The sequence below is a fragment of the Rhinichthys klamathensis genome, unplaced genomic scaffold (genome assembly GCF_029890125.1).
Source record: "Rhinichthys klamathensis goyatoka isolate OS25496 unplaced genomic scaffold, OSU_Roscu_1.1 h1tg000221l_1, whole genome shotgun sequence".
NCBI lineage: Eukaryota > Metazoa > Chordata > Actinopteri > Cypriniformes > Leuciscidae > Rhinichthys > Rhinichthys klamathensis.
The window spans coordinates 655,487-681,296 of NW_026606745.1; the positions used below are offsets into that span (position 1 = coordinate 655,487).

Sequence of the window (25,810 nt, forward strand, 5' to 3'; positions counted from 1 at the left end):
TACTCTTGAGATGTTTTGCTATATTCTACAAAGCTTATGTTATGATACACAGTTCATTATACTAAGCTTCTGCAGTGTGAAATCACCCACCCACCCACATACACGTAAACGTTACAATTTACATTACATTTTAAAAGTAAAAAAAACTTTTAAAATTCTAGTTCAAAACATGCAGTTATCAGAAACATACACTCTTTGTATTGATGATGGTTTCAAATGGATTTGAAAAAAACGTTTGTACCATTCTAAAGACTATTTTAAATGTAATGAATATTAATATTATTATTTATTAATACTCATTGCTAACAAATATATTAAAGTAATAACATATTTTCTTTTCAACTTGAATGTATGTAAGTGTAATTATCTCAATGAATATATTTTAAAAAAAAAAGTTTGTATATGATATAATTTCTTTTTTTGTTTTTTTCTGCATGTTGGTCACACACTATATGACTTGGCAGACAAAAGTTTTCAAATATTGATGATATTTTGGCAAAAGAGCTAAAAAGTGATTTTATTATTATTATGTATGAACTGCATTTTTTTGCATACATTTATTGGCAAAATTAATAGATCCAGAAAAAAAAGAGCATCATGCAGTCAATTGACTGATTGTATAGGTCGGCATGCTAACCATGACTAACCATGGCTAATGTGTTAGAACCTTGACATGACAAGAAAGTTACTGGTGCCTGTACAGAACACATAATCATTTACTTAAATCACCCATAAATGATTTCATACTACACTGGCATACAGAACAAATGGATAGCTGCATAAAAATACTGACCACGTAAAAAAAACCATGTGATGAATTCAAGCACGGAGAGATGGATGTGCCTGTTCATAAATTAGGCAATGGGAAGGATAAACACAATTAGCTCAGACTAGTTACCTGCTGAGACTGAGGTCTGGAGAGAAAATGAGCTTTCCAGGGTGATTAACAGAGCGCCACATCAGTCCCAGCATCAGCACCTCTAACCAGCAGCACTCTAACAAATGGACCTGGTCAAAAAGACTGAGCTCCACAAAACCTGCGGGGAGAATTAAGCATGTGTTACCAACTGCACACACAACCAACAACAGCCTCATTCAACCCATAGCGATCAAACACAATCCATAGTTTACAGGTTGTATCCAAAATTAGCAGAGTAGTTCATTTCAGCCGGCAGTGCTTCCCTGAAAGAAAGAGACCGAGATAAGGCTTGTGTCCCCACATAAGCTGCTCATCCCTGGGGGATCTGGAATAACTTGAAAAGAAGAGTGAGGGAAAGTTTACTGGTGTTCTCAAAATAAACAAACTGTTCATGTTCAGAATTAGAACATGATGATTCACTAATAAAAGACTGCCCATCTCAAAAGACAAATATTCATTAAAGTGATAAATCAGATCAGAAGACATCAAGTATATCAAAACAAATTTGGAGGCTTCTTAAGAGACCTCTCAATGCGGATTTCAGATTAATAAACTTGTGAATCACTTCCCTTTAATTACAGAAAAATATATTACATATAGTTTGGTGTATGGAAGGAAAAATTATATTTTAATGCTTTTGCCTTCACTCACAACACTTAATTTTTTTTCCCACAAAATGCTTTCCCCCAAGAAACTGGGCTGGCTCGCTAAAAAATATAGATTTTTTTTCCCCTCCCACCTCAATTATTATTTTTTTAAATCACCAAATTTGCGGGAAAATAAGTTTTGCGAACAAATTGAAAGTTTCTAGGGGGGATGCAATTAAATCCTTGAAATATAATTTTTCACTTAATTTATTTTCTGTATCATTATGTCCTTATTAAACACACCAACACATTATACATCAAGTTCACTTCAATTCAGAAATCCATCTACTTCAGAAACGGTTCATTTTAATCCATCCACTACAGAAAGGGTTCTTCAAAGTTCAATATAAAGATCTTTTTGAAGTCCTAAAACCTGAAAGAGAAATAACAATTTTGAGCCATGAATTTCTAAAGTTGTTTTTTATAATAGTGAGTTTTGATAAGTTCAATAATGTCTGTGGCTAACATTACATGAGCAGACGCTTTGTTCGACAGCATACAGTCATACTGTAATCAAATAGAATATAAAATTGTTGTGTGCTTTAAAAACATAAGTTGCTAACAAGACTACATGAGGATTAAAACGGCTGACGCATGAATTTCACATCATTTGTTTAGCACATAAGCTTACTTCCTTGTACTGCACTAACTCTAAAACAATTGTTTCTAACCCATGTATTCAAGAATTGATTTTTTTTATTATTACCCACACAACCCTACAATGTTAAAAGTGCTAAAAGCAGAACAAAGATCCAGGTTTATGTGCTTGACAAATGATGTGAAATTCAGTGGACAACTATTGTATTGTAAGGAATCACCGGAGGCAGTCAGGTCCATTTGCAACGTTTATTAAGGAAGAGTAGTCAACAGGGAAATGGTCAGACACTGGCAAGAAAGACAACGAAGAACAGGCTCACACTTGGTCAAAATCCAGGCGAGGGTCAGGGCTGGCAGCGAGCTGAAGAGAATCCAGGGACAAAGCAGAGGGTCGAGAGGCAGGCAGCAGACAACGGAAGAATCAGATCAGCGGAGGTCAAAACACAGGCAGGCAGAATACAGGAATTAAACGCTTAGAATGTTCACAGAGGAGACAAGACTTCGCACTGTTTGTGATGTGAATGGGGCTTATATGCAGGTAGATAACGGTGCAGGTGCGTGAGCAATCAGTGATGACAGGTGTATGAGTATTCAGTCCAGGAATGATGTGTGAGAGTCAATACTCGGGTGATGGTGCCCTCTGGTGGCCAGTGAGGGATGTTGTGGGATCTGATATTGTGACAGAGCCCCTCCCCTGCGAGCGACTCCTGGCGCGAGGATGTTGACGGCGTCGAGGTCTACCACGGGGTCGGGGAGCAGGTTTGTTGGGATGATTGTGATGAGACTCTGCGGTGAGAGTGGGGTCCAGAATGTCCATGGCATTGACCCATGAGCGTTCTTCGGGACCGAATCCCTCCCAGTCGACTAGGTATTCGAGCATCCTGCCCCGGCGCCTCGAGTCCAGTAGTTGGTGTACTCGATAAGCCTCCTCGCCCTCTATCAAGATGGGTGGTGGATTCGGTTCCTGGGGTCGGTTCTCTCCTCCCTCAGTGGGGTCGGCGGCGGGTTTGAGTAGTGAAACATGGAAGGTGGGAGCAATACGGAAATGATTAGGCAGAGCCAGGCGGTAGGATACTGGAGTGATTTGTCGAAGGATTTTGAAAGGGCCCACATACCTTGGACTGAGTTTTTTGCAGGGGAGTTGGAGGCGAAGGTCTCGAGCGGACAGCCACACCCATTGTCCTGGTTGGTATTCTGAACCGGCTCGACGGCGGTGATCAGCCTGTCTCTTGAAGCGGCGGACTGCTCATTGAAGGTGTGTGTGTGTGCTTGGTCCCACGTTTCCTCACTGCGTCATAACCAGTCGTCGATGGCGGGAACACTGGTGGGCTCCCCAGACCAAGGATATAGAGGTGGTTGGAAGCCCAGGATGCATTGGAAAGGAGTCAAACCAGTGGAGTGCTTTTGTAGGGAGTTCTGGGCGTATTCCGCCCAGATCAAGTATCGACACCAATCCTCTTGGTGATGATGACAATAGGTCCGGAGGAATCTGATGATATCTTGATTGAGACGTTCTGCCTGCCCGTTGGCTTGAGGGTGGTATCCGGACGTGAGGCTCACGTTGACTTGAAGGGCTTTGAAGAAGGCCGACCAGACTCGTGAGGTGAATTGAGGTCCTCTGTCGGAGACGATATCCTCGGGTAGACCGTACAACCTGAATACCCAGTTGCAGAGATGTTCTGTTGTTTGCAATGCTGTGGGAAGTTTGGTTAGGGGAATAAGTCGGCAGGCTTTGGAGAACCTGCCTACAACGGTGAGGATGGTGGTATAGCCGTCGGAGGCGGGTAAGTCCGTAATGAAGTCAACAGCTTTGTGGGACCAGGGACGTTGAGGTATGGGCAGAGGATGGAGTAACCCGGCGGGTAACAGACGAGATGATTTCTGGGTGTTGCAGACCTGGCATCGATGAATAAACCTGGTGGTGTCTTGGGTTAAGGTTTGCCACCAGTAGCGGTTCTGGAGAAATTGAATAGTGGCTGTAATCCCTGGATGACCAGAACTGGGAAGAGCATGAACGTGCTCTAGGACCCGGTTACGAAGTGTCTCGGGGACAAAGATTTTGTGAGGCGGACAGGCAAGGGGAGCTTCCGTTTGAGCATTGGCCTGCTCCAGCTCGGTCTCGAGATCCCACTGAATGGGACCGACTACAAGGTCGGGACTAAGGATGGTTTCAGGAGCTTGGGTGGTTGGTTCTGGGTCATACAACCGGGATAGGGCATCGGCCTTAGTGTTCTTAGACCCTGGACGGTAGGTAACCGTGAATTGAAAGCGGGTGAAGAAGAGGGACCAACGGGCTTGACGGGGGTTTAGTCTTTTGGCAGTGCGGAGGTATTCCAGGTTCTTATGATCAGTGAGTACAGTGAAGGGAGTAGTGGCTCCCTCTAGCCAATGTCGCCATTCCTTGAAGGCAGCCCTCATGGCCAGAAGTTCACGGTCTCCTACGTCATAGTTTCTCTCAGCGGCGTTGAGTTTTCTAGAATAGAAAGCACAGGGATATAGTTTAGGTGGAGACCCCTGTCGTTGGGACAATACAGCGCCCAGGCCAGTATTTGAAGCATCCACTTCCACCACGAAGGGTAGATCAGGGTTGGGATGGTGCAAGATTGGAGGAGACGTGAAGAGTTGTTTCAACTGATTAAAGGCACGGGTGGCTGACTCATTCCAGGGAAGGGCGTGATGTGTCTTTCTTGATCAGAGATGTCAGAGGATTTCCCACAATGCTGAAGTTACGGATGAAGCGGCGATAGAAGTTGGCAAACCCGAGGAAGCGTTGTTGCTCCTTTAAAGTAGTGGGCCGTGGCCATCTGAGAACAGCTCGAACTTTACTCTCATCCATGGCAACGCCCTCAGGGCTGATGATGTATCCTAAGAACGTGGTAGAGGTCTGATGGAACTCACACTTCTCGATCTTGGCATAAAGTTGGTGTTGAATGAGGTGTTCAAGGACCGCTCGAACGTGTTGAATATGGTCCTTCAGGGTGTTGGAATAAACCAAGATATCGTCAATGTAGACGATGACTGTTCGATGGAGCATATCCCGAAAGATGTCGTTGATGAATGATTGGAACACGGCAGGACTGTTGGACAGCCCGAATGGCATGACCTGATATTCGTAGTGCCCTGTGCATGTGGGGAAGGCGGTTTTCTACTCGTCTCCCTCGCGAAAGCGGATGAGGTTGTAGGCACAGCGGAGGTCGAGTTTGGTGTAGACTTTGGCTGTGCGGAGTAGTTCCAGGGCTGCTGGTACCAGAGGGAGTGGGTAGTGGAATTTGATGGTCTGGTCATTGACAGCCCGATAGTCAATACAGGGTCGGAGACCGCCGTCCTTTTTCTTGACAAAGAAGAAGCCCGCTGATGCTGGAGATGTTGAAGGACGGATGAAGCCCTTTGAGAGTTCCTCTTCTATATATCTTCTCATGGCCTCAGTCTCAGGTTGGGACAGAGGGAAGATACGGCCTTTGGGAGGCGTGGAGCCTTGAATCAGATCGATGGCACAGTCGCTGTTGCGATGCAGAGGAAGTTTGGAGGCCTTCACCTTGCTGAAGGCTACGGCCAGGTCTTGGTATTCGACTGGAAGGTGAACTGAATCAGGTTTCTCCTGGGGAACATGGATGTTTCGAACGGGTAGAGGAGTCACAGAGGCAAGACAGGTGGAGTAACAGGACTTACTCCAGTGGATGATTTGACCAGTTCCCCATCGAATATGCAGATCGTGCTTGCAGAGCCAGGGTAGACCCAGAATGACCGGTGTGTAAGAGGTTAGTAGAACATAAAACTGAATGGTTTCAGTGTGAAGAGCTCCTGTCCGCCTTTGAAGGTGCTGGGTGATATGGGTTACTCGACCGGAGCCTAGTGGTCTTCCATCGATGGCCTCAACTGTGAGACAAGAGTAACAACGGGTTAATGCAATGTTGTTTCGTTGAACAAAGTCTTGTGACATAAAGTTCCCGGCGGCACCGGAGTCAATCAAGGCATGGGTGATAATTTGACGGTCATTTATCGTGAGTACAAGAGACACAGATATGCAGGAGTCAGGGTTAGGAGTATCAGCAGGGAAACTCACCGGTCGCAGATTTCTCAGTGGAGGACGTATGGGACAGTTGATGCGGAAATGACCCGCCTCGCCACAGTACAGACACAGATTTTGACTCCTCCGCCGTTCTTTTTCTTCCAGAGTTAGGCGAGAAGTGTTAATCTGCATGGATTCGACTTGGTCAGCATATGAGTGGATAGTGAGTCTGGTCGGAACCACAGGGCGTGAGGTAGATACAGGACGATGATTCATACGGCGAGATCGCATGAGGTTGTCGATCTGGATAGCCAAGTGAATAAACTGGTCCAGTGCTCTCCCCTCATCAAGGCAGGCCAATTCTGCTTGTAAGTCATGACTCAACCCTCTTCGGAACATCACCTTTAACGAGTCGTTGGTCCAATCCATCTGTGCGGCGAGGGTTCTAAAAGTGAGCGCATAATCAGCGGCAGTGGAACGACCCTGAGTGAGTTCAAGAAGTCTATCACCTGCTCCTTTGCCGTCTTTGGAGTGTTCGAAAACCTCTCGAAACTGATGGAGGAATGCTTCGAAGGTGGGAAAAGCTGTGCCATCCGTCCGCCATACTGCTATAATCCAGTCTAGGGCTGTTCCTGTTAATAGAGAACAGACAAAGGCAATCTTACTGGTTTCAGTGGGGTAGAGCATGGGTTGCTGGGCCATAATGAGCGTGCATTGCAGGATAAAGCCCTTGCATCTTCCTGGGTCTCCATCAAATTTCTCAGGAAGTGCGAGGCGAGGGTTCGCGCTCGCTGAGGATTGGGCTTCAGCTGGTTGTGGTATTGGTTGCGGAGATGGATTGGGAGCGGGATTCCGCATGGTTTGAATAGCTTTCACTAATTCCTCAGTTACCGTTGTGAGACGGTCGAGTTGATGGTGATGAATGGCGAGTTGATCCGCTTGGGCAGCGAATGCTGCGGTGAGTTCAGACATCGTTGCTGAACCTCGTTGTGGCGAAGTCTTCTGTAAGGAATCACCGGAGGCAGTCAGGTCCATTTGCAACGTTTATTAAGGAAGAGTAGTCAACAGGGAAATGGTCAGACACTGGCAAGAAAGACAACGAAGAACAGGCTCACACTTGGTCAAAATCCAGGCGAGGGTCAGGGCTGGCAGCGAGCTGAAGAGAATCCAGGGACAAAGCAGAGGGTCGAGAGGCAGGCAGCAGACAACGGAAGAATCAGATCAGCGGAGGTCAAAACACAGGCAGGCAGAATACAGGAATTAAACGCTCAGAATGTTCACAGAGGAGACAAGACTTCGCACTGTTTGTGATGTGAATGGGGCTTATATGCAGGTAGATAACGGTGCAGGTGCGTGAGCAATCAGTGATGACAGGTGTATGAGTATTCAGTCCAGGAATGATGTGTGAGAAAGTCAATACTCGGGTGATGGTGCCCTCTGGTGGCCATTGAGGGATGTTGTGGGATCTGATATTGTGACATGTATGTCAAGCAGCAACTTTTAGAAACATTTTAAAAGCACAAAACAGTTTCAAAATTCATGTTTGAACAGGGTATGATGTAATGCAATTTATTTTGAATATAAATGATAAATGACAAATTCTCTTCAAGTAATATTAACCACATCCATTACTGTAGTGAACACATAAATCCAAAACTGCTATTCTAATGGCGCTTTTCCACTACACAGTACCAGCTCGCCTCGGCTCGGCTCGGCTCGACTCGACTCGCCTTTGTTTGGTTTTCCACTGTGTAAAAGTTGTACCTGTACCTGCTTTCGGGTACTTTTTTTCGTACCACCTCCGGCGAGGTTCTAAGCGAGCTGAGGCGAGCTAAGGCGATACTAAAATGTGACGTGAAAACAATGCCGACTGCTGATTGGTCAGAGAGAATCGTCACTATTCACTGCGTCATCGTTGCACGCGCCAGTTGTAGTATCCAGAATAACCCCGCCATTTTTAAATAGTTTGGCCAGAGATAGTTACTAAACTTACCAGCAGTACTATTATTATGGCAACTCGGAAGAATACGCCGTGGTCAAACGAGGAGGTGCAGACATTCATTTGTTTGGTTGCCGAAGAGAGGATCCAGCGAGAGCTTGATGGGGCAACGAGGAACGAAAGGCGTCGCTATGACGATCGGGTACTATTTGTGGCGGTACTTTCTGCAATGGAAAACGGAGCAAAAAGCGAGCCGAGTCGAGTCGAGCTGGTACTGGTAATGGAAAAGCGCCATAAAACCCATTAGATATTCCAGAGGGAATCCATAGTGAATCAGCCTTCCGGGTTTGGTCTACAAACTGACACATGCTATGACCAAATACCTAAATTCCATGTGGATTTGCAGTTTGTAAATTGGAAAAGTTCTATGAACCAACAGAAATACGGTGTAACACTGAGTTGATGTTATAACTGAATCAGTTGTTCTTATAAATCTGGTTTACACTCACCTGGGACCTTCTTGGCCCAGCTGATCATGTGAACGAGCTCTTTGTCAGCCAGGTTGGTCAGTGACATCATGACGTTGGCCTCAGTAAATGGCTTTTTCATGTCTTTCATGAGGTAAATCTCAGGTGGCTCTGCATCCATGATGCGAGCGATTAGTTCCTCAGGGGTCAATGCCATGTTAACCACCTCATTTCCACTGAGGGGACATGGGACACTTTTCATCTCTTGAGATCTCGGGCCACTGGTTCTCATCCTGCCAGAGATTCGTGCCAGTCGCTTCTGCTGTGCTCCTCTTTGTTGGTAGCTGCCACGATCTCGCCGTAACCCTGTAAAAAACACAACGTAATCGCACCATTCACTTCCGCCTCATTTATGCTGGTTGAAAGGATTATACTGGACAACTGAGTAAATATACAAGTAATTATCCATTAGCAACTGATATGATAATAAAGGTGAAGTGTGTAATTGGTTTTATATTAAATAGTTTCAAGTACAACTACGTAGAGTCTTTCATTCGTAGGTTGATTTCCCCAAAGTGCAAACACTGTGGAAAAACATTGCTATGTTTGTTTGATAATCCTGACCAGTACAGCAACACTGCCGCAACCAATGGTGTGAATGTGGGCGGAATTGTGTGTTTGTCCGACCAATGGTAGACAGAGGGAGTGTTCAGGGACATCCATTGCCTTTGCAGTTACGTTTGGTGTCACTAGCAGTGCAGAAATAATACACTTCCCCTTAAATTCCAGACTTGGCTTAAAGGGATACTCCACTTTTTTTGGAAATAGGCTCATTTTACAACTCCCCCAGAGTTAAACTGTTGAGTTTTACCGTTTTTGAATCCATTCAGCCGATCTCTGGTTCTGGCGGTACCACTTTTAGCATAGCTTAGCATACATCATTGAAGTGGACAAGACCATTAGCATTTCTCATAAAAAAATTACCAAAGTGTTTCGATATTTTTCCTATTTAACACTTGACTCTTCTGTAGTTACATCGTGCACTAAGACCGACTGAAAATGTAAAGTTGCGATTTTCTAGGCTGATATGGCTAGGAACTATACTCTCATTCCTTCGTAATAATCAAGAAACTTTACTGCCGTACCATGAGTGCAGCAGGCGCATTGCCATATCAGCCTAGAAAATCGCAACTTTACATTTTCCGTTGGTCTTAGTGCACGATGTAACTACAGAAGAGTCAAGTGTTAAATAGGAAAAATATCGAAACACTTTGGTAATTTTTTTATGAGAAATGCTAATGGTCTTGTCCACTTCAATGATGTATGCTAAAAGTGGTACCGCCAGAACCGGAGATCGGCTGAATGGATTCAAAAACGGTAAAACTCAACAGTTTATCTCTAGGGGAGTTGTAAAATGAGCCTATTTCCAAAAAAAGTGGAGTATCCCTTTAAACCAGAGGATCTCAACCAGGGGGCTGCAGGATTACTTAAAAGTATTTAAATTAATACATTATTTTTAAAATATAAAAAATATCTAAATTTAAATGCTATTTCTTTTTTACTTTCCTTCAGTAACTATTGTTTTTGTTTGATTTAATATACTAATATTCTCAGTTGCTGTTAAAAGAAAGTTTGAAAACAAGCAGAATTACAGCAGAAAAACTGGTAATATTTTGAGGGGGCCATCAAATTTTTTTTTAGAAAATTGGGGGCAACAAAAATGAAAAAGTTGAGACCACAAATATGGGTGAGCAGAAGGCAAAGACAGAAAGCTGCAAAAATAAATGACAAAACTGTGTATTTGATGTATGATGAAGTCTAAAGAGCTCAAACCAAACACATCAACCAGTGAGATAAGAGTACATCAGTTTCTCTTCTAACCTTGAAGTGAAACTGTGAAAGTAGACTGCCCTAAAACAGCAATTACAAGAGTGGATGAGGCTAGACAATAACAGTCTCCACAGCAACACAGACTTAATTCAGCTAGCACTGTTCTTTGGAGGAAAAGCCCTCCGAGATACTCACCCAACTCACAAACAGCTCTAAAGACAAAATGCAAGACCTAAGAAGTTTTATCTTGATCTACCAGACCCTTTTACTGTTGTCTGGTTCAAAATTGTGTTAAGTCATATTATTTGAAATCTTAAAACAAAGATTTATGTATGATCAGATGAATTTTGAGTATTGTATCTGGGTTGTTTTGGTGCAACATTTGACCAACATCTACTGTTTAAATAATCAGGGCTCCATCACATTATCATTTAAATGCTGATGCATATCACAACTTCACGGCACGATAGCTGCTTAATATTGGAACATAAAGTCAATGACTTTGGACATGCAGCACTCAGCAATCTCTCATTAAGTATTTGGTAACTGTGTGGGTGTAAAAAGGGTGTTGTTAGAACAAAGGAGACAGTGTCCCACCACATTTCATCATTCCAACTTCATAACACTTCCGGAGTCGGCAGGCCTGGCAGCTTTTGCGGCGGTTCTTGTCGATGGTGCACTGGTTGGTGGCAGGGCAGATGTAGTCATTGTGTCCTGAGAAAATGAATCAGATGTTCCCTATTAGCCACTGAACAGTGTTTGCGTGTTCAAATCGTAACAAGCACAAAAAAAAATGCTACTATGTTTAAAGGACCGCAAAGTAAAGCAGAGTGGTCTTCTAGAGACATGAAGATACTTAGCACAGCTGTGTAACACTATCTTCTTCTATTCTTCTAAATCTGCCGAACACCCGAAACAAACTTTTTTGCACTATTTTCCTTTTATCACTGTAAAGCTGCTTGAAACAATCTTTATTGTAAATAAAGGTGACTTGACAAATTAATTTTAATACCAGCCATTTATTAGATATTGTCAATAATGTGAAAATGATCATCAGATTACTATGCCAAAAGTTTGAATATCAGTGCAATGTACTTTTGAGAGAGTGCTACCTTGTATACTCCTCTTGAAGAAGGCTTTGCATCCTTCACACGACCACACGCCATAATGGTACCCAGAGGCGTAATCACTACAGACGGCACAGTAGTGCATGTCAGCTTTACCCCTCAAAGAGGTAGAAGTCTCCTCTGCATCTGCTACCCTCTTCACCAGCGGCTTTCTATAAAGGGAAGCGGACACATGCATCTGAGCAGCTTTAAACCTAGTAGACAGACAGACAGTTTTACGTAACCTTCTGAAATCAAAAAAAGATTTGTGCTTCCCCATACCTGTATTCCTCTTCGCTGTGATCATGTGGTGTAAGTTCCGTCCAAGTCCCACCAGTTGGATGGTTTTGTTGTAGTCGAGTCTGTTGTTGATGCAATGCAAGTGACGAAACTTGGCTATGAGGTGGCCAAAAGAGGGTGGGGCTTAGCGACTGCCTCACTGATGAGCACTCGGACAGGGGCGATGTGCCGAAACCCAGCAGAGCGGGACTGTAGAAGGGCAGAGTGGTGAAGTCATGGCCGAGGTCTGTGTAGGGTGATTGGATGCAGACGGGATGGCTCTCCACCGGCAGGGATGGAGAGGAGGAGTTAAAGATAGGAGAGAGGATGTGACCTCCCACCCTGCTGGAGTCCACTTCCTGCAGCTGAAGCAGGCTTTCTCCCTCGGGATACTCGGACATGGTGAAGGTAGATGAGTTCAGCGCTGTCGCATCATCAACAGGGGACTGTTGATGTATGTCATGTTGAACTCCTTAGTCATCAATACTGAAACGCGAAATAGCCTATTGCATAATCGACAAGAAGATTTCGGTTTAAGTTGAGAAATGAATTTGAAAAAAATGCACATTCATTCTAAATTTGTTCTAGCGAGCGGTTCTTTGCAGCTCTTCACTTTCTTTATCTAGAAAATAAGCACATTCAAATAAACAATAATAAGATGGCCTTTGGAAGCAAATGCAATAAGAGGTTCAAAATGAATGGAAACAAAGCAGCCAAATATGATATAACCTTACATACTTCTAATGTATTCACAAAATGTCTATCAAGTTCTCTGGTAGCCAAGGCACTTTAAATACTTTTCAGTATTTGTATATATCACACACTGTTTTCGCACACAGTACAAATTAGTTCATATACAATTAAATACAGTCTATTTGGGGAAAGGGTCCCTTGGTATATTTAAGGGTCCTCCTTGGCATCAAAAAGCTTCCACACTAGAAGATATACACTCACCGGCCACTTTATTAGGTACACCTGTCCAACTGCTCGTTAACACTTAATTTCTAAGCAGCCAATCACATGGCGGCAACTCAGTGCATTTAGGCATGTAGACATGGTCAAGACAATCTCCTGCAGTTCAAACCGAGCATCAGTATGGGGAAGAAAGTTGATTTGAGTGACTTTGAACGTGGCATGATTGTTGGTGCCAGAAGGGCTGGTCTGAGTATTTCAGAAACTGCTAATCTACTGGGATTTTCACGCACAACCATCTCTAGGGTTTACAGAGAATGGTCCCAAAAAGAAAAAAACATCCAGTGAGCGGCAGTTCTGTGGGCGGAAATGCCTTGTTGATGCCAGAGGTCAGAGGAGAATGGCCAGACTGGTTCGAGCTGATAGAAGGGCAACAGTGACTGAAATAACCACTCGTTACAACCGAGGTATGCAGCAAAGCATTTGTGAAGCCACAACACGCACAACCTTGAGGCGGATGGGCTACAACAGCAGAAGACTTCACCGGGTACCACTCATCTCCACTACAAATAGGAAAAAGAGGCTACAATTTGCAAGAGCTCACCAAAATTGAACAGTTGAAGACTGGAAAAATGTTGCCTGGTCTGATGAGTCTCAAATTTCTGTTGAGACATTCAGATGTTAGAGTCAGAATTTGGCGTAAACAGAATGAGAACATGGAACCATCATGCCTTGTTACCACTGTGCAGGCTGGTGGTGGTGGTGTAATGGTGTGGGGGATGTTTTCCTGGCACACTTTAGGCCCCTTAGTGCCAATTGGGCATCGTTTAAATGCCACGGCCTACCTGAGCATTGTTTCTGACCATGTCCATCCCTTTATGGCCACCATGTACCCATCCTCTGATGGCTACTTCCACCATGTCACAAAGCTCTAATCATTTCAAATTGGTTTCTTGAACATGACAATGAGTTCACTGTACTAAAATGGCCTCCACAGTCACCAGATCTCAACCCAAAAGAGCATCTTTGGGATGTGGTGGAACGGGAGATTCGCATCATGGATGTGCAGCCGACAAATCTGCGGCAACTGTGTGATGCCATCATGTCAATATGGACCAAACTCCCTGAGGAATGCTTCCAGCACCTTGTTGAATCTATGCCACGAAGAATTGAGGCAGTTCTGAAGGCAAAAGGGGGTCCAACCCGTTACTAGCATGGGGTACCTAATAAAGTGGCCGGTGAGTGTAGGTTCATTGTTGTTGTCACTGCTTGGATATATACAGTACTGAATAGTTAGGTGAACGCGTTTCATTTCATAGCCATTAATATATTGTGTTTTAGCAAAGCAGGAATGCCGTATTCACCAATCAGGAACCAGGACTGAAACTATGCCTTTTCAACACTACTGTTGAAAAGTTTGGGGTCGGTAAGATTTACGTATTTTTGAAAGTCTCTTATGCTCAACAAACAGCACTGATTTAAAAATACAGTAAAACAGTAATATTGTGACAATTTAAAATAACTGTTTTCTATTTTAATATATAGAAAATTTAATGTATTACTTTGATGACAAAGCTGAATTTTCAGCATCATTACTCCAGTCTTTAGTGTCACGTGATCCTCAGAAAATCATTCAAATATGCTAATTTGGTGCTCAAGAAATATTTCTTATTGATATAAATGTTGAAAAAAGTTGTTGCTCACATTTTTTTCAGGATTCCTTGATGAATTGAATAGCATTTATTTTAAATAGTTTTTTATAACAATGTAAATGTCTTTACTGTCACTTTTTATCAATTTAATAATACAATTTAATAAAGCTGTATAAAAGTTAAATACTTTCCAAAAAAATCTTTCTCTCCCCAAATGTTTGAACTAGGGGTGTAACAACATATCGCAATACGAAAATGAATCGTGGATGTATTGTGTATAGTTCACCCAAAATAAAAATGACTGTGAGAAAAAATTCAAGTTTATAGAGCTTTAGTGTCAGTACTACATTAAACTACTATATGTAATGTTGAATAAAATGTGTGATAATGCCAAATGTCTTATGTTACCAGTAAAAAGTGTCCTACATTATTTTAAATATATCTAGTCAGTGATAGAGTGCAAGCATATTCGTCTAAAATAATTCTGTTTTCAGCTTCAGAATCATGAATATTTTTATTCTGGTGTCACTATTTGGGTTACCAGCACCAAGTCCAAGCCTATTTATTTCCACCCCCAATGTAATACCAAATTTAGCATTTTAATTAAGAGTAAAGAAAATTGTTAACCTTTTACTATATGTCTTAGAGTATCGCAATAATATCGTATTGTGAGTTCAGTATCGTGATATGTATTGAATTATGACATGAGGGTATTGTTACACCCCTAGTTTGAACAGTAATATATTTCTTTTCATTAAGTTTCAACCAGAAAAAAAGGAGTTGTTGCACAGTGGAGAGGGCCAAGACAGGATGCATCCTTAAGTTAATGATTACTGGCAAGTCATTCATAGTGCAAAGTGACAAGACTAGATTGAGGAGGATTAGACTATTAAAAACTGTGTTCCACCAAAAAAAAAAGGGGGAAAAAAAGGAATTCAACTCCACTTTATATAAATATTTTTAACTCACTCTCATAATCTCATAACAAATGTAAAATGTGATCTGTCTACACATTCATATATACATTCAAATGTATTTTGGCAGATGCTTCTATCCAAGGTGAATTATGTTGCATTCAAGATATACATTTTATCTGTTCATGCATTCCCTGGATTGACCTCGACATTGCTAGCGTCATGTTCTTCCGGGACGCTCATAAAGCTGGTCTCACTACAATTTAATAGCAGATGTTTGTTTTAAACTTTTAGCTTGTGAACACTGAAAAAGCAGCTGCGTGTCTTGCATATTCATTCAAATTGATTCAGCCTGTTGCATACAGCTCAGTGATGGTATGAATCTACAAATGGGTGACATGAGGTTGCATTCAAAGGTTGTAGGTTGCATTCAAAGAGTCCTAAAGATCTACCTCAGGAACATACATTTCTCTTACACATTATATCCATTAAAATGAATCAAGGCATAATAAAGATACATTTCTATTTCTCTCAGCTCTTTGCAGTGCTGTCTTTCTAATGGCACATGTTAGTTCTTAATTTGAACACAGAAGTCTGTTAAAGTGACTCTTACCTAGTACACAGTATTGTAGACTGTACTTGAGAGAGGCAGTTAGCCACACCGTCTCTCCGGACTGCCAACGTGAGTCAGCCGAGGACTTTTGAACCCTTGTTTCAGTGCAGACAGGCAACTGGCCAAAACATGCCCAGAGCGCAAGTACCTGCAAAATGACAGAATGGAAATTATGTGATGATATACAAAGCTATTTTGTGAACAGTTAACTTTTTTAAAAAAAATTTTTTTTTACTATTTTTATAAATAATTAAAACAATATTTTATCTATCCCTTTTATTTTTTTATTATTATTACAATTACAAATAAATAAATAATTATTATTATTATAGTATGTTTTAAAATTAAATAACTGATCCAAAACTAAAGGCACTCATTACCTCTTTTTCCATCAGCAGCATGGTCATAAAGATGTCAAATTATACACTTTATTCACATCACACACTGTACTTTTTTGTGACATTTTACAGAAAAAGACTAGCCTATAAAATGCGCCAGTAAAAACCTGTTAACTGTAAGTTACCTTATTGTACACAGAGAAAAGTTGTAAATGGTTTAACATTGCATTCATTGTATGTATTTTACAGCAAAATATTGTCAAATGTATATTACATGAATATTCTAAAATGTAAAAGGTGTGACATCGCATATGATTGTATTTTATTTAAATAGTTGTGTTTGTTTTATATTTTGTTATCTATAATGTACATTCGTTTTTTTGTGTGATACAGACAGTAATAAGCAACCCCGCAACAATGGAAACAACAAAGTATTTTTAAGGTGAAATTTTGGCAACCACCGGTGTTTTTTTGTTTTGTTTTTGTGTAAAAGTAACGGGACATTTTTTTACACTGCAGGTAGTGGTATCTCTTTAGTTAGGTATTTTTAATCTACTACATGCATTTAGTAACTTCATGAACCACAGAAATGTCACTATGCTGATGACTTTTTCGGACATTGTCAAATACCTCATTACCAATCTGTAATGAACACTTGCAGTGAAACACTCTGTTCATTCCCACCATTATGAAAATGGGGAAACTATTCTTCCCATTAAAACCCAGTAACCTCCAACTCCTATAATTCTTCTGATAGGAGGCTAAGAAATACTAAGATAGAATGGAAGACAGAGAGAAGTAGGGGACTTGGAAAGCACAGACTGAATCTGCCTGCATCAACTTTCTACTGACAACCAGTCTGGCATGATGCGTGCTCTTGAGGCAAAAGAGCGCCCGGCCACCGGCCAGCAGTGCATACCAAAAACAAAAGCCCAAGGCCGCGGTGTGATCTCCCTTCTCCAGCTTCCCTCACTCCCTTCTCTGGCGGAAAGCGGATAAGGGAAAGAAGGAGCGACGGAAACCATGCCCTGTGCAGGAGTGGTGGGAACCAGGGGGAAGACCACCATTGAGCCTAATGCAAACCCATAAGACTATCAACCTTTTCTAATAATACAGTGCACGTAAAAATGGAGCGCTATATTATATTTTATAAAACGGATAGCTCTGGTTCTTGATTCCGATTGGTAGAGCCATATTTGAAGCTGTTTTAAAGTACTCTACAATGATACATCTGTGACCTCATTAAAATAAATATTTTTATGGTCAAACCTTTTTATAAAAGCAATAAGGCCCGTGAGACCCTTAGCTTTTCTAAAATCTCTGTAAATCACGGCTTCACAAGGTAATAAGTGTCCCTTGTAGTTTAAGCAGTAAAACATGACGTTAGCAACGACAGCAGGGTTTGATTCCCAGGGAAAGCAAGAACTGATAAAACTAATCATTTGAATGCAAAGGTGCTTTGGATAAAATAATTTGCCAAATACATAAATCAAAAACATACTATGCCATATTTATATTTAAGAATATTTTATGCAGACGTTTTGTGCATTTCATTTCATAGATGTGCATTAGGTAGATCTGCTTTGACTAGACCATAGTCACAGTGCAAAATGATGCAGCTGGTGGTGGTAATTTTTATGTATTTCATATTTCTTCAGTGAATGCTACAAACTATAATCGTAATTACTGGAAATCTCAGCAGAGAGGCAGCAGCCCCATCTATATTTCTATATTTCTCTGTACCAATTTACAGTATATTGTTCAGTATCAGGATTTTGTCCATCTGTAAGATAATTGTTGATATACTGGCAACACAGAATGATGTATATTATATAATGTATTTCATGAATTTATGTCGTATTTATTTTATTCATCATTAAAAAATACCAAAAAAAAACTTTTTTCAAGGCAAAAGAAAAAAAAGAGATTTCATTATTTTACTTTTAGTCATTTTACTTCTATTCCCTATATACTGCAGGAGTTCACATGAAAAATGTTGTCCAGTTTAAAGGGAAAGCTAAAATGGCCTATTTAATTGAGAGCGGATAAAAGGAAACTGTTAAGAGCCTATTTGGCACAATCTGGCTGTTATTAAACAATCCTACTGACCGTCTTCAGCCGTTCTAGTCAAGTTTGAATAGTTAAAATCACATAAAAGTAGATGTATTACTGTCACTGATGGATAGACCCGTGTCTTTGCCACAGACTAAAAACTGAAGTTGACTAAAGTTGTGTATTAATGTACAACAAAAGTTTTATCAGAATTTTGCATATTAAATGTCACTGCTTGCTGAGGTCACAACAAGGTCACAGCTCACTGACATTTAGTTTTACAAGTGATTTATAAGTAGTCTATTTGACTAGTGGTTTAAGTGTAGCAAAAATGCAGCAGGTCATCATTAATGGGGCCCATTCAGTAGGTAAACTATTTCCAGCAGTTTTCTTGACTGTTTTGTAATTTTTGCCTCATTCATTTAAAAAACCCCACATAATTTTAAGTAATGGTATTAAATATACTAGATTATATATATGCAGTTACAATCACTGGAGGGTATTTTTTATTTTTATTTTGATGAATTAACTATTCATGTTTTAAGATGTACTGTCAGATCATTCAGATTAAGGACTTGATCACCTTTATTGTGTCAATGTTTTTAATATGATTATCACAGTTCAGTTTAAAACAGTCCTCGTTTATCTACTAGACAAATTTAAAACCAGTCAAGTTTCTTTGTCATACAGACTGTATGTGCATGTAATATCGTACATATTGCTTACTTTAATGCATTGTTAACCACTATCTGTATAAAATAACAGTGAAATATAGCCTAATGATAACAAAATATAGCCTATCATTATTTTAATACGAGTGGTTTCCTAAAACAAGGTGGAGATCAATATCAAGGCGTGCAGGGTCTCTAAGCGTTACACCTTTCATCCTAATGCCGAGTTAAAGTAAATGAATTTGACGTTCTGCATAATTCCAGTCATTAACCTGTTTACGTCATTTTTGTCTGAAAAGTGCACACGTAAACAAATGTAGCCTACTTTAATCGAGCACACGCGCTGAATGAAATGAAACAGTGCAATCCGATTGATGTAGTAGGAGGAAAGTTTACCCACAATGCTACAAATGGACGCTGGAAGACAGTGAGCCTACCTGTTGCAATCGATGTCAGCAGATGGTCCCCACTGTAAGGCTTGAAGTCGATAATTATCCCAGACGAGAACAATATTGCTTGATTTGATCGCTGGTAAAAGCCTTTGGAAGGGGAAACGGCCAGTCTTTTGATGAACTGTCAGGATACATGTTAAAGTGTGCTCTGCTCAGTCTGTCACTGAACGCTCGTACTTATGAGTCTGTACGTCATTGACCACACCCGCCTGAATCACCTCCTCCTGCTGAACATCTGCTTTTCAAGCGCTCAGTCAGTAGCCTATATGTAGGCTACTCTGTATGAACCTGATGAACATGATCATTGTTCATTTGTTTTCTACACTTAACAGCTGGATCTTTCCTGTTATGCAATATATTTTGAACAATATATAGGCTATATATATATATATATATATATATATATATATATATATATATATATATATATATATATATATATATATATATATATAGTTGTAATGTCATGTAAAAGGAAAGTAGTAGGCCTACATTTATCAAAGCGGACAGAATGTTTTTGAGTGAAATAAACAAATACCACAAAACATATTTTATCAAATCCTGTCAAAAGTTTGGAAACATATCAGTTTTTTAAGTCTCTGCGTTTAATTAACCCTCTGGTTATCTTTGGGGTCTTTTTAACCCGCAAATGACTTTTGGTCAAATTAAAAAAAATGTTCTCTTTGTCCAAATGGTATGAAACTTTCTACAGCTCTTAACACTTCATAGATCTACAAAAGAAAAAAAAAATTGGAATGATATCTGTTATTATGTTGCCGTGAAAAAAATAGTCACACTTGTTGTCTTCGGGGTCCCTGGAGACCCCGCATAGTAAATATATAATATTCATCATCAAAATCAGAAACAACGCAGATCACATGGACAGAAATGAAATGGCACACTTCCAACAATGTAAAAAACATCCACAATGCAAAATTATCATGCTCGCCACACACACACACACACACACACACACACACACACACAACCACACATACACATACACACAGAAATACATTTGTAAGGCTATAAAAAAAGTCTTATAATTTGTCAAATAAAATGCAGAACCACCACAAATATAAATTGGTGACACTGACACAACGAAAATACACACACACACACACACACACAGAATGTGTGTCTGCAGAAGTCATGCAACGTACTACGCATACTGCCTGCAGTGCACTGACTCGTGAACACCTCCAGTGCACCACCAATTGTTGTTCTTATTTGTTCAAAAAACAAAAATTTCCCAATCAGTTTTTTTAACAAAATAATTTTTATATTACAACCATTTTATTTTTTTACTGCTTTATTTGATCATTTGTTATTGCTGTTCAGTTCATTGCACTTTTGTTTTTTTTTCTCAATATGTAATATAACTGTTCATTTCTGTTATTTTTTGTTCTGTTACAGTTTGTAACTGAAACGTTGATTAAAAATGATAGAATTATATTAAAAACAGATAATTGAAATAAATGATAAAATCTAAAGACTCCAAGATTTTTTGTAACATCTTGTTCAGGTTTGATTCTAATCATAAAGTAACATTATTGAAGAACTTTTTTCAATACAAAATATGCTAAACTTAATACAAAATATGCTAAACTTTGACCAAAAGTATATAATTCTTTTTTATAATTTTGATTTTAAAATATTTATATATGAATCCAACTCAATCCAACTGAATCCAACTTGTGAAAAGATGTATTTTGGTTAATCAAACAGCAAATAGCATATAATGGAGCTCTATAGCAATATAGTGGTTAAAGTGAATTTTTTTATTTTAAAACTTCATTTTCCAAAAAAAGGGCAAAAATCTTACATTAAATCATGTACAATTATCCATGTTATCCCCATAAATGAAAGTTAGAAATCTGGGTCCTTTATAAAGTGAATTTTACATAAAATGCTGTTTTTTGTAAAAAAAACTATTTATTTAAATATTTATTTATTTATTTTTAGAAATTTAAAAAATATCAAAAATCCTCCAAAAACTGCACAAATGTTGAGTAAAAACATTAATAAACAGAGTAAAATTACATTTGTAAAAAAAAATTTATTATACTGTTACAAAATGCAATGTTATTGTCTGGGGTCCCTGGAGACCCCAAAGATAACAAGTGTAGACCCTAAATGAAGATAATCAGAGGGTTAATCAAAAATACAGTAACAACAGTAATATTGTGGAATATTATTTCAAATTAAAGTGCTTGTTTTCTACTTTAATAAATGTAAAAATTTAATTTATGTCTGTCTGTGTTGTCAACATCATTTCTTCAGTCTTCAGTATCACATGATCCTTCAGAAATCATTCTAATATGCTGATTTGCTACTCAAGAAACATTTGTTATTATTATGTTGATTACAGTTTTTAGTTAACAGCATTTTTGTGGAAATTTGTGGTAAGATTTAAAAAGAGAGAAATTAAAAATTTTATTCATCAAGGATGCATTAAATGGATTGAAAGTGACAGTGAAGACATTTATAATGTAACAAACGATTTCTATCTAATAAATGCTTTAATAAATGTAATAAATCAATTTAATAAATGCTGTTTATTTAACTTTCTATTCATCAAAGAATCCTCAACATATTAAGCAGCAAATCAGAAACATAAAAAATGTTGAGTTTAATATTTTGTTAAGTATATTAAAACAGGGTCATAAATGATGGCTACATGAACATGAACCACAGACTCACTAATGACTTCTCATCTAGATTTATAATCCAAGCACAACACCACAGATTATACAGAAAATAATTTTTCATGTAATTTTTCAGGAAATGTGTACTCTTAAAATTACTTGGGTAACACTTTATTTTACAGTGTCCATGTTACATGTTACACTATACTAATAACATTAAATTATGCATAATTACATGCAACTAACTCTAACCCCACTGCTAACCTTATAAGTACATGTTGTTAATTAATATTACCTGCTTAAACATATAAGTCACCACCTTAAAATAATGTGTAACCATTAGTATTACAGAAAGTTTTTTATTGCTAAGAATATTTTATGGAGAATTTGCAAAAAGCATAAATTCATCAAATCTGATCTCACAGCTGATCAATTAGGTATTAAAAAGCAAACTATGCAAGTGTATGCTGACAATAATGGCTGAAAACACCTTAATTCAATTATTAAGATACAATTGCAGACTACGTGCACCCTCTCTTTATCTACATTCACTGGATATAATAATAATAATAAGCAGGTTATATACTGAATCTCACAAGAAAGCAAAGACAAGGAACATTTATCATATTTGACTTACTGTATAATACCGTGTTTTAACTCATTAATCAAATACACAAGCAATCCAGTGTGATTTAGGCTGCGGTGAGGCAAAGCTTGCCACAAACTACTAGAATTACTCAAACTTGACCAAGCAACAACTCTCAAAACCAATGCACGGATTATATGAAGAATCTACAATTTCAGCACAATTTACAAAGCTTTCAATCCAATAAAACTCAGGCCTGTCATTTTATTTATGTAACTGAAGATTTTTTATTTATTTGATATGGACATAACAACAGCATTGGACAAACCAGACACATTGTTTTTTAGTGTTATAGCAAAACTGCTAATTTACAACACTTGTCCATAGGAGGCTACACATTTCACAAAACACAACACAACACAGTACAATATACAATATCATTTTATATAATACAAGATAATGCCGTTTATTTTAAAAACTTGTCCAAAATGTTTAACCTACAGCCAAATACAATAAAAAAAAATAAAAGCACATTTGCAGCATAAATGGAAGACAAACAAATAATTTAAATGGAGAAGCGGGTCTAATGTTGTTGGCCTATTTACAGTCATAGTTTGTCAGTCATAGACCTCAGTGAAAAGAAGTGAATGGTAGTAAATTGTGCCTTTTAACAAGGGCTCATAATGCACTGTAATGGCTCTGTAAATGTAACAAGGTAGAGTCATCGCCACAGGAGACCAGGGCTTTAAGCAGAAGCTCAGACAAATGCTTTTCTCCCATTTTCCTTGTGCACCTGCATTCAGAATGTCAGATAACAGCCATGTAACCTGCTGAGATGATTGCCCCTGTTACCCCTTGCATCTCTCAAGCTCCAGCTCTCAGAGTTCTGCTAGTACATGTCTAGTGATTACAGCCAACTTGCCAGCCACGGGAGCCTAACGTATTTGTTGTGTCCCAAATTATTAATAATCACAACTCACCTCTGGCCATCTCACTTATTTAAATGTCCTCTGTAAGAGATTTCCTTTTCACATTTCCAGGCTGGCAACAAGGAAGTAAACTATAGCAAGAAACTTCTATAGAGGTAAAGGTGAGGCCATTGCAAATTAAAAAAAAATTGCATTTGCATTTGCCCTTTTCACAGACTGTGATAGTGCATTTTTTCACAGTTATTAACACACACACGCACACACACACACACACAAATGTGTGACTCATTCATTCATTCGTTCGTTCGTTAGTTCATTCACTCGTTCACTCACTCACTCACTCACTCACACACAGTTGCAATCGAAATTATTCAACCCCCATTGCAAATCAGATTTATTGGCAAAAATTACAGACTTTCAGCTTTTAGCAATAAACAATTCAAACTAATTTCATTGAAATAGCTCAACATAACAAATATTTCAACTGGTTTCCCCAAATTTAACTGATCAAGGGGTTAATTAGTTGCACCAGGTGTGCTTGAGCTAGAACACTTTGAACTGGCTAGGTTTGTTGAGTGTCAAGTTTGACTGCATGTCATGGCTGATTCAATAGAATGGTCCAAAAAGTTAAGAGAAGATTTCATCGCCCTTCACAAACAAGGAACAGGATACAAAAATATAACGAAGGCACTACATTTTCCTAAAGACACAGTTGGAAGCATAGTTTGGAAGTTCAAAGTTAAAAGGACAGTGGTTTCACTACCTGGACGGGGCAGAAAAAGGCTGCAACCAGACACTGAGGTTTCAGCTGCTCTGGTGCGTACTAAACGCATGCCAGAACTTCAAGACGTACACTACTACTGACCCAAAAGCACCAGAAAAGTTGGCTCCAATTTGCTCAAAATCATATAAATAGTTTTGGGATTCTGTTCTGTGGAGTGATGAAACAAAACTGGAACTTTTCGGCCCTATGGAACAGTGGTATGTGTGGAGGAAGAAGAATGAAGCATTTGCTGAAAAGAACACTCTGTCTACAGTTAAAGGGATACTTTATCGATTAGCATTAAGCTTTGTATCAGTAGAAACCCGGTAGTGTTTTCGAATGACCGTGCTTCCCTCCCTCATGTCCCCCTGAGACGAGAGATTTCTGTATTGTGTGTCTGGAAAAAAACCTCAGATGATGCAAAAATCGTCATTTAGCGTCATCGGAGGCTTTTTTGGCCAGAGGCTAGAGACTACAGCCAGTAGTAGGAGCTAGTTCCGCGTGTTTTTCAACCCGCCCATAGGGGGTGGGATCTCACTCACCAATAGTGTCCAATTAGTGTCCAATAGTGTCCAATACACCAATAGTGTACAAATAGTGTCAGCCATCTTTTTTTTTAAGCTAAGCTAACAGACTCTGTGGAGAAAGCTTAGGCAGAAGGGGATTTTGAAGATCTGGTGCGCGAATCCAATGCTCATGGCTACCTGTATGAGCCGCAATACAGCGAGGAACAGTTGCGGATGATGGAGGAACAAGAGGCATCCGGAGCAGCTGCTGCAGCAGAGGATCAGATGTGTGCCTGTGGACACAGATAGAGAGTCCTTGCTGTCGTGAATTTCAGCGATGCCATTTTCTTCTGGAAGAAATCGCTGAATCTGCTGAGGAAACGGCACCGCCAGCATGTGTAACAGAGCACCCTAGCTTTGATCCACACATCTGTCTGTCTATCTGTCTGTCTGTCTGTCTATCTGTCTGTCTATCTCTGTCTATCTGTTTCAAGTCAACTAGTAGCCTAGTTGTATCATTTCTTCCGATACTGCCCTCTGTAACCGGTTGGCGTGGCTTGGAAGTGGCCTCATAGGGCAGCGAAGCAAGTGCATTCTGGGAGTTGTTGTCTTTCATCCACATGAGCCAAAAATAAATTTTCTGGCTTTTTTCAGTCTAGAAGGCACCAACTTCTAAAATAATTTCTGCTACATAAATGTCCCAATTTAAATACACATTCATCTTTCCAGCGGTGAAATATCATGGTGGTGGCTTGGTGATGCTCTGCGGCTGCTTTGCATCCTCTGGCATTGGAAACTTGCAGCGTGTGTAAAGCAAGATGGATTTATTGAAGTATCAGGAAATCCTAGGATAAAAAGTCATGCCGTCAGTCTTCTGAAGCTTGGGCGTCATTGGACCATCCAACAGGACAATGATCCCAAATTCCTCAATCTCAAATTCCTCAAATTCCACCAAGGCTTGGTTGCAGAAGAAGTCCTGGA

At 39.7% G+C, this 25,810-nt stretch overlaps 1 protein-coding gene across 1 annotated transcript in view; it reads right to left on the bottom strand.

Moving 5' to 3' along the window:
* esr2a (estrogen receptor 2a) overlaps positions 1-19,564 on the bottom strand; it is a 30,490-nt gene extending 10,926 nt beyond the window's left edge. Inside the window, exons 1-7 of the mRNA XM_056264427.1 lie at positions 19,383-19,564; positions 15,892-16,032; positions 11,797-12,296; positions 11,521-11,687; positions 11,006-11,122; positions 8,621-8,944; positions 899-1,037 (exon numbers count right to left, since the gene is read on the bottom strand). Of these exons, the coding sequence (XP_056120402.1) occupies positions 899-1,037; positions 8,621-8,944; positions 11,006-11,122; positions 11,521-11,687; positions 11,797-12,194 (1,145 nt within the window). The 5' untranslated portion in view covers positions 12,195-12,296; positions 15,892-16,032; positions 19,383-19,564. The remainder of the gene's footprint in view (positions 1-898; positions 1,038-8,620; positions 8,945-11,005; positions 11,123-11,520; positions 11,688-11,796; positions 12,297-15,891; positions 16,033-19,382) is intronic.
* Between the last annotated feature and the right edge of the window lie 6,246 nt (positions 19,565-25,810).